Source organism: Prosopis cineraria, unplaced genomic scaffold, assembly GCF_029017545.1.
Source record: "Prosopis cineraria cultivar Desert tree isolate PC_DT_omini unplaced genomic scaffold, ASM2901754v1 PC14, whole genome shotgun sequence".
In the NCBI taxonomy this organism is placed as follows: domain Eukaryota; kingdom Viridiplantae; phylum Streptophyta; class Magnoliopsida; order Fabales; family Fabaceae; genus Prosopis; species Prosopis cineraria.
Window position 1 is genome coordinate 11,001,884 of NW_026555345.1, and position 12,018 is coordinate 11,013,901.

Below are 12,018 nucleotides of genomic sequence, written 5' to 3' on the forward strand. Positions count from 1 at the left end.
TAAGGCTTTTTTATCTTCAAACTTGGTTGAAAATTATTGCGAGATGAGAATGCATTGTGTATCCGAGTCCTAAAGTCCAAAGTATAATAAATGTGTTGTTGGAAGTGTTGTGGAAGTCCAAGCTTCACATGCCTACCGTAGCATATATAAATGTTGGGGGAACTTCGTTGAAGGCATTGGAAGACAAATTGGGAAAGTTCTGAACAAACGATTAGGCATTATGACGTGTACCACTTGCTCACATAGCTCATGATAACTCATATGATGCAAATGAGTGTGTTGAAGATTTCATAACTTTTGAGAGGTGACAGGATGTGAGAAGGATGGAACCATGGCTCCTTAGTCATGTTATCCACAAGATTGCTTGCACTCCTATTTCAGGAGTTGAGAGAGGAGAGGACACTTTCATTTGAAAGCCATCTAATGATGACAATTTTAAGATTCATTTTGCTTATGATTTTCCTATTGCAGGAGAGAAATTTGGAGATAGAAGGGCCTAAAAAAAAAAAGTCTTCCTTTGACTCATTGAAAACAAAAGTTCATGCAGCGAAATTGAGAGCTAGAAGAGGACTATTGACTTCAAAGTTATGCCCTCTTGATTGTAATATTGGTGAGGATGTGATGCATCTACTGAGAGACTGTCCATATACGGATGAGTGATGGAAGTGGCTCATCAAACCGAAGCATTAGAGTTAGTTCAAACACTTGAACAGAGAAGAGCGGATCTCATGGAATCTTTAGGAATGAAGTGCAAAAACATTTCACCAAGCAAGTATCGTGGCATGTACTTTTTGGTTAGGAGTGCTAAGATATTTGGTGTGATGGGTGTAAGAAAACCTTTGCACATGATGAATTGGATAGAACTGGGTTTGGTTTTGCTACACTACAAAAAGCAAAATTAAATCTTAGTATGTTACAGTTGTCTTACATGTAATGCTCTAATTTTTAAAGCACGGTTAATTATTTATATTATGGCATAAAAGTATTTATCATAATAATGAAAAACAAACTTTATCTTTTTAAAACATTGTCATAGTAATAAAGGATTTACCATGATAAAAAAAATAAAGATTATCATTTTGAAAACTATACCATGATAAAAAAGAGACTATCATGATAAAAAAAAGTCAAAAGCGACCATTTTAAAAATAAGAGTTTGAATAGGGGTAATCTAAAAAATAAGACATGTCTATCACGGCCAACAAGTATTGCATTGCAGCGGATGACATGGAGACTATGTGGCACATAGCAAAGTCTTCATCTATTATGGCACATGACACAGAGAGTCAAATCTCTCTATTGTATCATGTGCTGCGACTAAACAATAATTTGTAACTCTGGAATCCCATAACTTTTCATGTACTTATTCAAATCGAGTGATTCAAGTGTTCACACAACACTTGTAATAAGAACTAGCTATTGGCTTTGGTTAGACACAAAAATTTGATCATGCGATCAAGATATCCATAAAAATTCATCATGTGTGCAAACCAACATTTCTTAAACATTTTCCCAAAAAAATTTACACTCCAAAGCCAATACTAGATATAGGATCACTTGACCACAACCAAAATACACCAATGAACATATACAATTCATAAGAATACTTTCATACACAAAAGTTCACCAATTGAATTACATCACCAAACACAATGATATAACTTTGACATAACTATTTCATAAATCATAACAAAATCATCATTAGTTTCACAAATACCCTCCTGCATTTTCGATACCACCATAAATATCGAAATATGGAACACATGCTCATTTATAATAATTATGCCCTAAGTTGGAAGATACACATTTTAGTCTAACAAAATATGGCCTATTACAAAGAGTAGTTTTCCACACACATTACCTAGGCCTCAAGCACTCTTCCAATTGAATCAAAATCCACACTTGGTGCTAACTAACTCAGCTAAAGGTAGGTTAGCCCAAGCCCTAACAAGCCACTCATTAGATCCAATAAGGGGCACATTGCATAGCACCTGACAATTTCTAAATAATAAAAGTTCAAACATCTTTTCAAATCTAAACAAGTAATGCATACAAGTTTGTAAAAACACATAATTCTGAACAATATTCATATACTCCAAACAAGTCAAGATGTTCCAAACATAATTATCGTCATACATATACATGTTCATCCCACTTGGCAATATTTTTGTAAAACAAAACATATTAACATGGTATAATTCCAAACAATTTTCTCAACCAAGTAATGGCACATAACCAATCACACAAGCACATACAATCACAAATTAGTAGTGGTTATCTTTACACCTTAGCAAAATACTTCCCCTTATAAGTAATGGATCACCATAATCTTCACCCATATCACAATCTACATGAATTACACACCTAACATAATTAATTACATGTTTAACACATAATATTACCCTAATTGCAAGGTTAGGTTGATTAACCTCAATACCTAAACACTCTTCCATACATTTAGACATCCAAACTTTATATCTCTGCCATTATTAAACTTATAGCATCCCTTTATGAGCTTCTATTTCATATTTTCATCAAAATCCTCACCAAATAAATCTAGGGTTTTGCATATAAGTTATCCATTGCATTTTCCACCATAAAAACAACCTAATAAACACTTATTTATCCTTAAACATTCCCAAAAATTTGGACCTGATGACTGGAACTCCCACTAATGTTAAACTCTAAAATTTTCCCTTGCATTACATTTTCTAGCTTAAAAAGAATAATAGAAAGTTGAAATGAGATTAGAGGAGGTTACCTTAGTGATTGGATGCCTAAAAATGTGCTTTACTAATGAGAAGCTTTAAACCCTAGCAGAGTAACATGAAATGGCACCATACCTCTAATTTTCTCCCCTCTTCGGTTCTATCTCATAAACAAGAAGCAAATTCTAATTTACACAATGTGTTTCATGGCAGATGCATCATGTGCTGCAGTATATGATATAAAACATGAACTCACACTTAAGCCCATTCTGTTGGCCCAAACTAGCCCAAAACCTATTTAGACCCTAAACAACCCTTATTCATGATCCTAGGCCCAATTTGAATCATAATTAAGTTCTTAAACATTTAATTGTCCTCAATTATCCTTAAATTAACAATGGCCCTCAATTAAAATTTCAAATTAAAAATTTTAGATATTACATCACATATTAAGGAAGCATAACAAAGGGAGTCGGGAGCATTGGTTTTGACTTAACATTAGAGAAGCCAAACTAGATGAAGGGTGTGTTTGGGTAATCCATTGTTAACTTTGAAAAGTCCTTTTAATACTTTCCAAAAGTTAAAAGTTGTTTGGAAAAAAATTATGGGATAAAAGTATATTGTGAAAATGCATTTAGAATGTTATTGGAAGTGGATTTGGCCAAAATAACTTGAGGATGAATTTAAAAGGTGGGTTGTTATTTAACCATACTATCCCTTTATTCTATTATTCTTTTATTTAAAAAAAATTTAATTAATTAAAAAATATAATCATCATTTAAATAATAATAATAATACTAATTAGATATCAAATTTTTAGCATTATAAATTGAATAATCAATCATGTTTATTTTTAGCATTGATGTATATTCAACTATTTTATATAATTAATCATTTAAATAATAAATCAATGTTATTTTTGTAATCATAAATTTAAAAGTACATTTCACTATCATAATCTAAATAATTTTTAATTTTTTAAATTGACTTTTAAAAAATATATCCAAATACAAATTTTATTATAATAATTAACTTTTGTTAAATGAATTGTTAATAAACTAACTTTTGGTTCACAAAAAACCAAACACGTACAAAAATGTGGGGGAGTTATTAGATACAACAATACAAACAAGGTAGTAGGATTCAACACTTGTGTAGGAATGTTTCTTGTAGCTTTGATAGAATTGATTGGAATCATTTATGGGCCTGATAGGGGTTTTTGAAGGATCAAAGTATTCATAGGTTGCGCAAAGGCCTTTAGGGCCTATTTGTTTAAAATTAAAAAATAAATAATTTTTAAATAGTTTAGAGATTTTATTAAAAAAAATTATTTTATAAAGATTTTATAAAAATCAGATATTATTTTATGTTTAGTTAGAATAATAAAAAAGTGATTAGTAGTTTATTATTTTTAAATTTTATGATATCTTCCTTGATTTTTGTTTTATAAAAATAATTTATTATTATATTATTTTAAAATTTTATAATATCCTTACGTATCACGCCTCTTTAAAACACTCTCTCTCATCTATCTCATTAGATTATTTTTAGAAGCTACTTAAAGTAGCTTCTCAAAATAATTAGAAATATGTTTTTTTTATTTAGATTATTTTCAAAAGTTTAAACAAACACTATAAAAACTTACAAAATAGATTTTTTTTTTCAAAAAATAAGTAATTTTTTCAAAAAAATAAGTTAAAACAAATGGACTCTTAATCTCATTTACCGCAATGAGAATGATCAACATGCATCCATATAGAGATTTTATTGAACATATTAATTTGTTCCTGACTTGTTGTATAGGGATTGGAAAGTTGCCAAAAAAGTTAATTTTTGTGCTCCTGTTTTGGTTAATAATGCAAAGGAATGTTAAGGTAACCGAAATACTTTTGATCAACGAACCCTGAGATGGTGGATGATAAAAGAAAGTCCATGGTATTCATGCTTAACTATAATATCTTTTGGTTCTTAAATACATTTTCTTCATTCCAGCAAATATATAGAAGAGGTTCACGTAATTTAACAAAACAGAAAGATTACAATATCAAAATCAGAAATTTAGCACAACAGAAGGAATAATTTCCCAATTCATAAGAACGCAAACGCAAGCTCAAAATCAGAAATATGCATATGATTTATAATAGAATTAATATACAATTTACATCTTGAACTATAGGGTCAGGGGTGATTTAAATCCTAAACTTTAAAAAAATATATTTTAAATCTTAAATAATTAAAGTTGGGACAATTTTACCCTCACCGTTAACTTTTAACAAACGTCCATTAAATTCATTTGAGAAAATTATATTTTAGGCACCAATTTGATGAATGTTTGTTAAAAATTAACGGTAGGAACGAAATTACCCCAATCTTAATTATATAGGGTTCAAAATGCACTTTTTTAAAAGTTTAAAGTTTAAGTCACTTCTAAACCTATAATTTAGTGTTTAAATTACATATTAACTCATGGTAATATTACAAATTTCTCAAGATATGAGAAAAAGGAAAAAAAGGTAAATAATATTAGGATAATGAAACTATATAAAAGAAGGTTGTAAATTATAATAATGAGTAAAATAATTTTTGATAAAGATTATGGTGGGTATGAATGAGAAAGTATCAAGTTAACTATTTTTATTCTTAATAGGTGGGGTTTTGATAGGTTATCAGTAACATCAATAGAAATGTAATATAATCTTTTACTATAAGCACATTTTCATATTTTTTCTTGTTTGTTCTTAGCATAATGGAATCTCATAATAATATAGGGAAAAATCTAGAATAAATTCTTCTTCATACACTTTTTTCTCATTCTCTTTATTTATCATAAAGCTTTTGATTATGTTTCATAAATTTTCACCTTCATTGATCAATTCAAACCAATAAACTTACACACTCCTTTTAAGCTTGAAAAAATATAGGGTTGGGCTACCTTTTTGAAGTCTAAAATAGTAAATCAAGCCCAAAAATAAAAAGACTAGCCTTTTTAAGCTCTCTTACTTTTTTTAATTTAATATAAAAAAGAAATAAAAAAGTGAAAAATTTAGTTTGCCTCTTAGTCCCTCTTAGAACTCTCATTAATGATTTCACCTTTCACACAAGGAGTCGACCCTGTGAGGCCGTAAGTCTATGACTTGCAAGTGGCTGTGATAGTACAACTGTAACCTTACCCTATTCGTCCTTCCCTTGCATCTCTCTTTGTCTATCAACCAGCTTAGGCCACAGCCAAAAACAGCAACCCTCCTTTCCTTTATGATTTGTCATTGTGCCTATGCTCTATCCCTCATCCTTCCTCAAAGCTCAAGTTATATGCTCTATTCCTCATCCATAGCAGATTTGTAGTCATACTTGATTTGTCGCTCACTGTAGATAATGATGATGAAGGAAGATATAAAAAACTAAATATCTTTACCATTGATTAAGCTCCACAAGGAGAAGGATCAAATTATATTGATCTTAATAATCATAAAACTCATCAAGATTTAATTGATGATACTAGCAAAATTTAATTATTATTAGTGTTAATTTCATAATGTTACTACTTTTGGTGAGATTTAAATTTGTTATTAGGTGTATTGTCTTAAACTTATTTTGCTAAACTTAATGTTATGCGTAATAATTTTTTTAAAATTTTAAATTGAAAAATTAAAAAAAATATAGGTTCGAGGTTCTGAGGGCTGGCCTTTCAACCTTGAGGGCCAGGGTCGGCTCAGCCAAAATGATACCCTAAAATAAAATCGAGCTTAACAGGCTCGGTCCATTTAGACCCTAACTCTTCAAAAGTTAGTTCTAATTGATAACTTTACTTGAAGGACATTTTATTCTTTTTTTTTTTTTTTGAAATGTTGGACCAAATAATTAAGGCATTGATATTGATATTTTTAAGATAAAGAATTATATTTTTAAATAAAAAAAATGTAAAAGCTAAAAGCTAGCATGCGCAATATTGTCTAACTTTTTATTCATATACTCCTTTCATTTTTATATATAAAATATTTTTAATTGAATCTCGCATATCAATAAAAATTTATTATTTAATTAAACTTACATAAAAACATAATAATTTTTTAATTTTATTGCTAATAATATCATGTTGGTGATAAAAAATATATAATTAATAATTTATTTTATTTTTTAAATAAGGGTAAAATTATTTAATTATTTAAAAATATTATTATCACTTTTTATATTTAAAAATAAAATAAATTTTTTAAAAATATTTTATATATAAAAATGAAGAGAGTACGTACCACGGTATAAAAAAACACCATAATACAAAAGAAGTGATTCAATGTTCAATCGTTCATCCGCTCGCAGTCTTTATAAACAAAGTGGGCTCTTCCATTCTCATACTCAGTGACGCAGTGAGGCGAAGATCGGGCAATGGAGATCCAAGGCTCGTCGTTCTCTAGCCTCCGATCCTACCTATGTGCTCTCGCTCATACTCCGTCTCGGCTCGCTTGCCGAGGCGGTTCTCTCTCCAGTCCCTACAACGAGATGGGCCGGGTTAAAGCCCGGTCCGGTTCTCAAATGCGCAAGACCCTCCGCTGGTTCGACTTGATCAGTTTGGGCATCGGCGGTATGGTCGGCGCCGGAGTTTTTGTAACCACCGGCCGCGCCAGCCATTACGCAGCTGGCCCTTCAGTAGTGCTTTCTTACGCCATCGCCGGTCTCTGTGCTCTCCTCTCTGCCTTCTGCTACACCGAGTTTGCCGTCGACATGCCCGTCGCCGGCGGTGCTTTCAGCTACATCCGCGTCACATTCGGTACGTTTCCGTTTGTTGAATAGTCTTCGTTCTTTTTACGTTACGATCCTTTCTGTACTGTAGAACTAGATTGTTGATGTTAGGTTTCAGTTCAATTTCACAGGCGAATTCGCTGCCTTCCTAACGGGTGCGAACCTTGTGATGGATTATGTGATGTCAAATGCCGCCGTTGCCCGGAGTTTTACTGCCTATTTTGGCACTGCAATCGGCGTCTCCTCCACGAAATGGAGGCTTACGGCTCCTTCGCTTCCCAAAGGATTTGACGAGATTGACGTTGTTGCAGTGGTTGTCGTTCTGCTCATCACCCTTGTTATTTGCTACAGGTACACTCACAATATGCTCGATGAAGCTTTTCTGTTCGGTTCGACCTTCATCATTGCCATGCAAAGTTTTGACCAATCTTGTTTTATTTGTTGTCTGTATTCTGTTTGTTCTTCTTATCAGCACGAGAGAGAGCTCGATGATTAACATGATTTTGACGGCGCTTCACATATTTTTCATAGCATTTGTGATAGCCGTGGGTTTCTGGAGAGGTAGCTGGAGGAACTTCACAGAGCCAGGTAATCCGCAAAACCCATCGGGGTTTTTCCCTTACGGTGCTTCAGGCGTGTTCAATGGATCAGCAATGGTTTATCTCAGTTACATCGGATACGACGCCGTTTCCACCATGGCCGAAGAAGTCCGAGACCCAGTCAAAGACATCCCCATCGGCGTGTCAGGATCGGTCATAATCGTAACCTTTCTCTACTGTCTAATGGCCGCTTCCATGTCCAAGCTTCTTCCATACGACATGGTGAATGAGATTGTCCTGATTACTTATTTTCATGAATTGATGTTATTGTATTATGAAGAATTTTCCATTGACGATTGGTTCTAAACCCGCCGGCCTGGGGGATTGCACGCAGATCGATGCGGAAGCGCCGTTTTCGGCGGCTTTCAGGGGGGAATCAGACGGCTGGGGATGGGTGTCGGAGGTAATAGGGGTGGGGGCCAGCTTTGGGATCCTTACGTCGCTGTTAGTGGCAATGTTGGGTCAGGCTCGGTACATGTGTGTGATTGGACGGTCCAACGTGGTCCCCTCTTGGTTTGCCAGGGTCCATCCCAAGACATCCACGCCTGTCAACGCCTCCGTTTTTCTTGGTACGTTGTTAATTAATGCCTGAGAACTTTCAAGTGCAGAGCGGCTCTTTCTTTGTGCTTTGTGTGCTCGATAAATACAATTCATGCTTTTAGGCTTTAGTGGGATCTTATCCTACTTTGCAAGATGCAGGTCTTAGCTTCTACTGGTGGGGACCATTTTAGTAGTTGTTTCAATGGCTTGGCTCTGCGTAGAGGGTGTTATTTTGGTTAGATAAGAATGTCAGCGGCAAGAGACGGAGTCAAAAAAGAAATGATATTTAAGTTAATTTTAACAATTACAATCACAGCTTTACGCAGCTGCAGAAGTTATCTAGATAGGTGGTCTCACTTAAACAACATTCTTTGGCGTGAAAACATGCAATACTCTTAAAGCAGAAAATGGTGGTGATTGATGAGAAAGCTCTTACACGGGCGTCTCATGATTAATTACAGGAGTCAGTAGATATATTGAATTGCCAACTATTTCAGATGGTTCCAACACATGATTTCTCAGTCAGTATTAATGAGGGGTAGCCTAACGTCATATTCGTTAGTTTTCTGTGATAGTATCCGAACAAGATACTTAGATACAGATGGGAGATAATTGGCAAATGGGTTCAGCGCGGAGCTGTTTATGAAGATGTGATTCACTCATTCAAGGAAAATTAAGCTGCATAAGAATCTCTATTTTCTTTTCGTGTGCATTCAGTGAATAAAGAATCTTACATTGAAATTGGTGGTTGGTATCGGTCCAGCCAATATTATTGTACGAGTTATATATTCCTCTTGATAGGAATCTTTGACTGATGATGTCCTTAGCTCTATAATTTGCAAGAGTGGCCTAAATTTTGGATTTCCTTGATCTTTATTCCAACTTCCAAGTGGTTCATTATTTTTTTGGCCAACCGAGTGGTTGATTTTGACTTCCTACAAACCATGGGCTAAAATTCCTTTTCTCTTTATAACTTGGAGATATTATTGTGCCTTTGGGGTCTAATTTTTCTCATATTCGCACATAATCTCATTTTCAGGTATTTTCACTGCTGCAATTGCCCTTTTCACTGATCTCAATGTTCTACTCAGCCTCGTATCAATAGGCACCCTCTTTGTATTTTACACGGTGGCAAATGCTGTGATTTATAGACGTTACGTGTCCGCCGAGACGACCAATCCATGGCCTACATTGTCCTTTCTCTGTTCATTTTCCTTCACCTCCATAATGTTCACCCTTACTTGGAGATTTCTTCCAACCGGAAGGGCCAAGGCAGGAATACTTAGTGCCTGTGGGATCATTGCCGTTGCAATTCTACATATTTTCTACTGCATGGTTCCTCAAGTTCGGAAGCCAGAATTCTGGGGGGTCCCTCTTATGCCATGGATACCCTCCATGTCAATCTTTCTCAATGTGTTTTTGCTTGGTGTTCTGGATGGGCCATCCTATGTTCGATTTGGATTCTTTTCCGCTATTACTGTGCTTGTCTATATCTTTTACAGTGTTCATGCTAGCTTTGATGCTGAAGGAGATGGATCTCTCGGTGAAAAAAATGGGGAAATTCATTTATCCAAACAAAGTGAGGACCAAAGTTTTGAAGTGTAGATTATCTCCTGTACATCTCTCTATCTCTTCCCCCCTGTTTGGAATTAGGATTGGATGTATTAAACCTTCTAGTATGATTGACAGCCACTTAGAACTGGGGGAGGGAGAATTATAAATGGTACAAATCCTATACAAGTAGAATAGGCACCGAAAGAATAGCATAGGCTGCCGCTTTTTTTGGGAATGGTGAATTGTGTAGTTAAAGCCTTAAGAAGCTGCATACGCTGTGATTGCCTTTGTAAATCTGCCTTGTGTTATGTCAAAAGAATTTCAATTCTTGTTCTCTTGGCTTTTGTGACTTTTAACTGCTAAAGTGAAATAAAGCTCTCTGAATACCAAATGGTCCCTTAGGTGATTTTCTTCTGAATCATCACTTCTCCCTTCTAAAGTTTGCGATGCAAGTTGCAACTATGTGTGACATGCATTTTTTAGCAAAATTCTAAGAAGATATAAACAGCGTCTGAGCATGGGGTTTAGAATTTTTATGAAGAGATTAAAAGTCATTGACCAAAGGATCTATTTGATATTGAAATTAGGATTAAATGACAAATTTATTATGGAAGTTTCTATCAAGTAGAATTGATATCCTTAACTTTCATTTGGCGTAATGTAACTTCTGAAGTTTGGAAAATGATACAATGTTGTCTTAAAGTAATGTTTGATTGTTGTTGATCATTATTCTGATAATTTAAAGGTAATTTTGTCTTAAAAAATTTGTTTGAAAGAATAATTGATATCTTGAATTTTTAATTAATACAATATTTTTTGAGTTACTAGCTTTCAAGTTTAAAGGATTCAACAATTCATTATAACCCATAATCATAAGAGAATTTTGAATTGAATTATATTGAATGACTATAAGTTAGAATACGGGTTAGTCCATGTTACTCACAAGGTACATCTAAACAAGTCTATATTCACTCATAATTAAGCCTATGCAAGGTGAGACCTACTCAGACATATGTCTCAACTTGTTCATGGGCAAAGTAAAAGAAAGATTGGATTTTGCTTAATAAAAAGTTTGTGGAGTGCTCTCGTAGAGTTGATTTTGCATCCAAGTAATCTCAGATAAGGCCTCTAGTCGAATTATGGAAATATGAACTATTCTTTCACATTGACAATGTTTTGATATATTTTTCTTTTGATTTCAATATTAATAATCTCAAAATATTGTATTAATTGAAAGTTTAGAATTCAATTACAATTAACAAACCTTTGGCAAAATTATTATTTAATTCTAGTCAAAAATTTTCAACTAAAGACCAACACTTGTCAAAAGTTGTTATAAAATAAGAGGAAAAATATAACTTTAAATTCTTGTATTTTATTCGCATTTTGTTATTAATTCTTGTATTTATTTTAATATTTTTTATCCTTATATTTTTATTTTTTATTATTTTAAATCTAAACCTTAGTAAAATGGAAGGATTTAAAGTTATATTTTTTTCAAATGATATTTCATCATTTTTAAATTTTGAAGTTAAATTTATGTCAATTGAAAATTAAAAATACCTGTTGTACTTAACGAAAACGCTTCTAAAACAATTTTTGTTTAACCCTTGAAACAACTAAGATGACACAAAGTGGAGATGATGTCAGCTTCAAAAGAAATGAATGAAACAATGTTGTATTGCGGTTTTCTAATAATTAGTATTTGGTGGAGCTAATTCATTCATCATTAGCATACAGTACGAAATAAATTTTAAAAAAAATATGGATACTATATACTTTAGCATACTGTATCTGTATAAAGGCCGATGTGCAGTCCATTTATCTTCTTTTGTGCTGTCCCATCTCTGTACACGATGGCAAATATTTATAAACCCAGC

General features: G+C 33.2%; 1 protein-coding gene across 3 annotated transcripts; it reads left to right on the forward strand.

The window, feature by feature from the left end:
• Positions 1-7,008: 7,008 nt before the first annotated feature.
• Positions 7,009-10,473, forward strand: LOC129292502 (cationic amino acid transporter 7, chloroplastic). Of its 3 annotated transcripts, none has more exons than XM_054930058.1 (5): positions 7,009-7,473; positions 7,577-7,796; positions 7,918-8,266; positions 8,379-8,613; positions 9,046-9,617. In XM_054930058.1, exons 1-5 carry the CDS (start codon positions 7,092-7,094, stop codon positions 9,096-9,098), a joined length of 1,239 nt encoding a protein of 412 aa, XP_054786033.1. In that variant the 5' UTR covers positions 7,009-7,091; the 3' UTR covers positions 9,099-9,617. The 3 variants fall into 3 exon arrangements, with proteins under 3 accessions (XP_054786033.1, XP_054786031.1, XP_054786032.1); XM_054930056.1 differs by lacking the exon at positions 9,046-9,617 and adding an exon at positions 9,624-10,473 and having other exon boundaries at positions 7,015-7,473; XM_054930057.1 differs by lacking the exon at positions 9,046-9,617 and adding an exon at positions 9,624-10,473 and having other exon boundaries at positions 7,335-7,473; positions 7,564-7,796.
• Positions 10,474-12,018: the final 1,545 nt, after the last annotated feature.

Bases quoted from the DNA above. Each gene is read 5' to 3' on its own strand.
- LOC129292502 (XM_054930056.1), top strand. From the start codon at position 7,092: ATGGAGATCCAAGGCTCGTCGTTCTCTAGCCTCCGATCCTACCTATGT. The intron at 7,474-7,576 runs GTACGTTTCCGT...TCAATTTCACAG, and splicing joins CTACATCCGCGTCACATTCG to GCGAATTCGCTGCCTTCCTA. The intron at 7,797-7,917 runs GTACACTCACAA...TCTTCTTATCAG, and splicing joins ACCCTTGTTATTTGCTACAG to CACGAGAGAGAGCTCGATGA.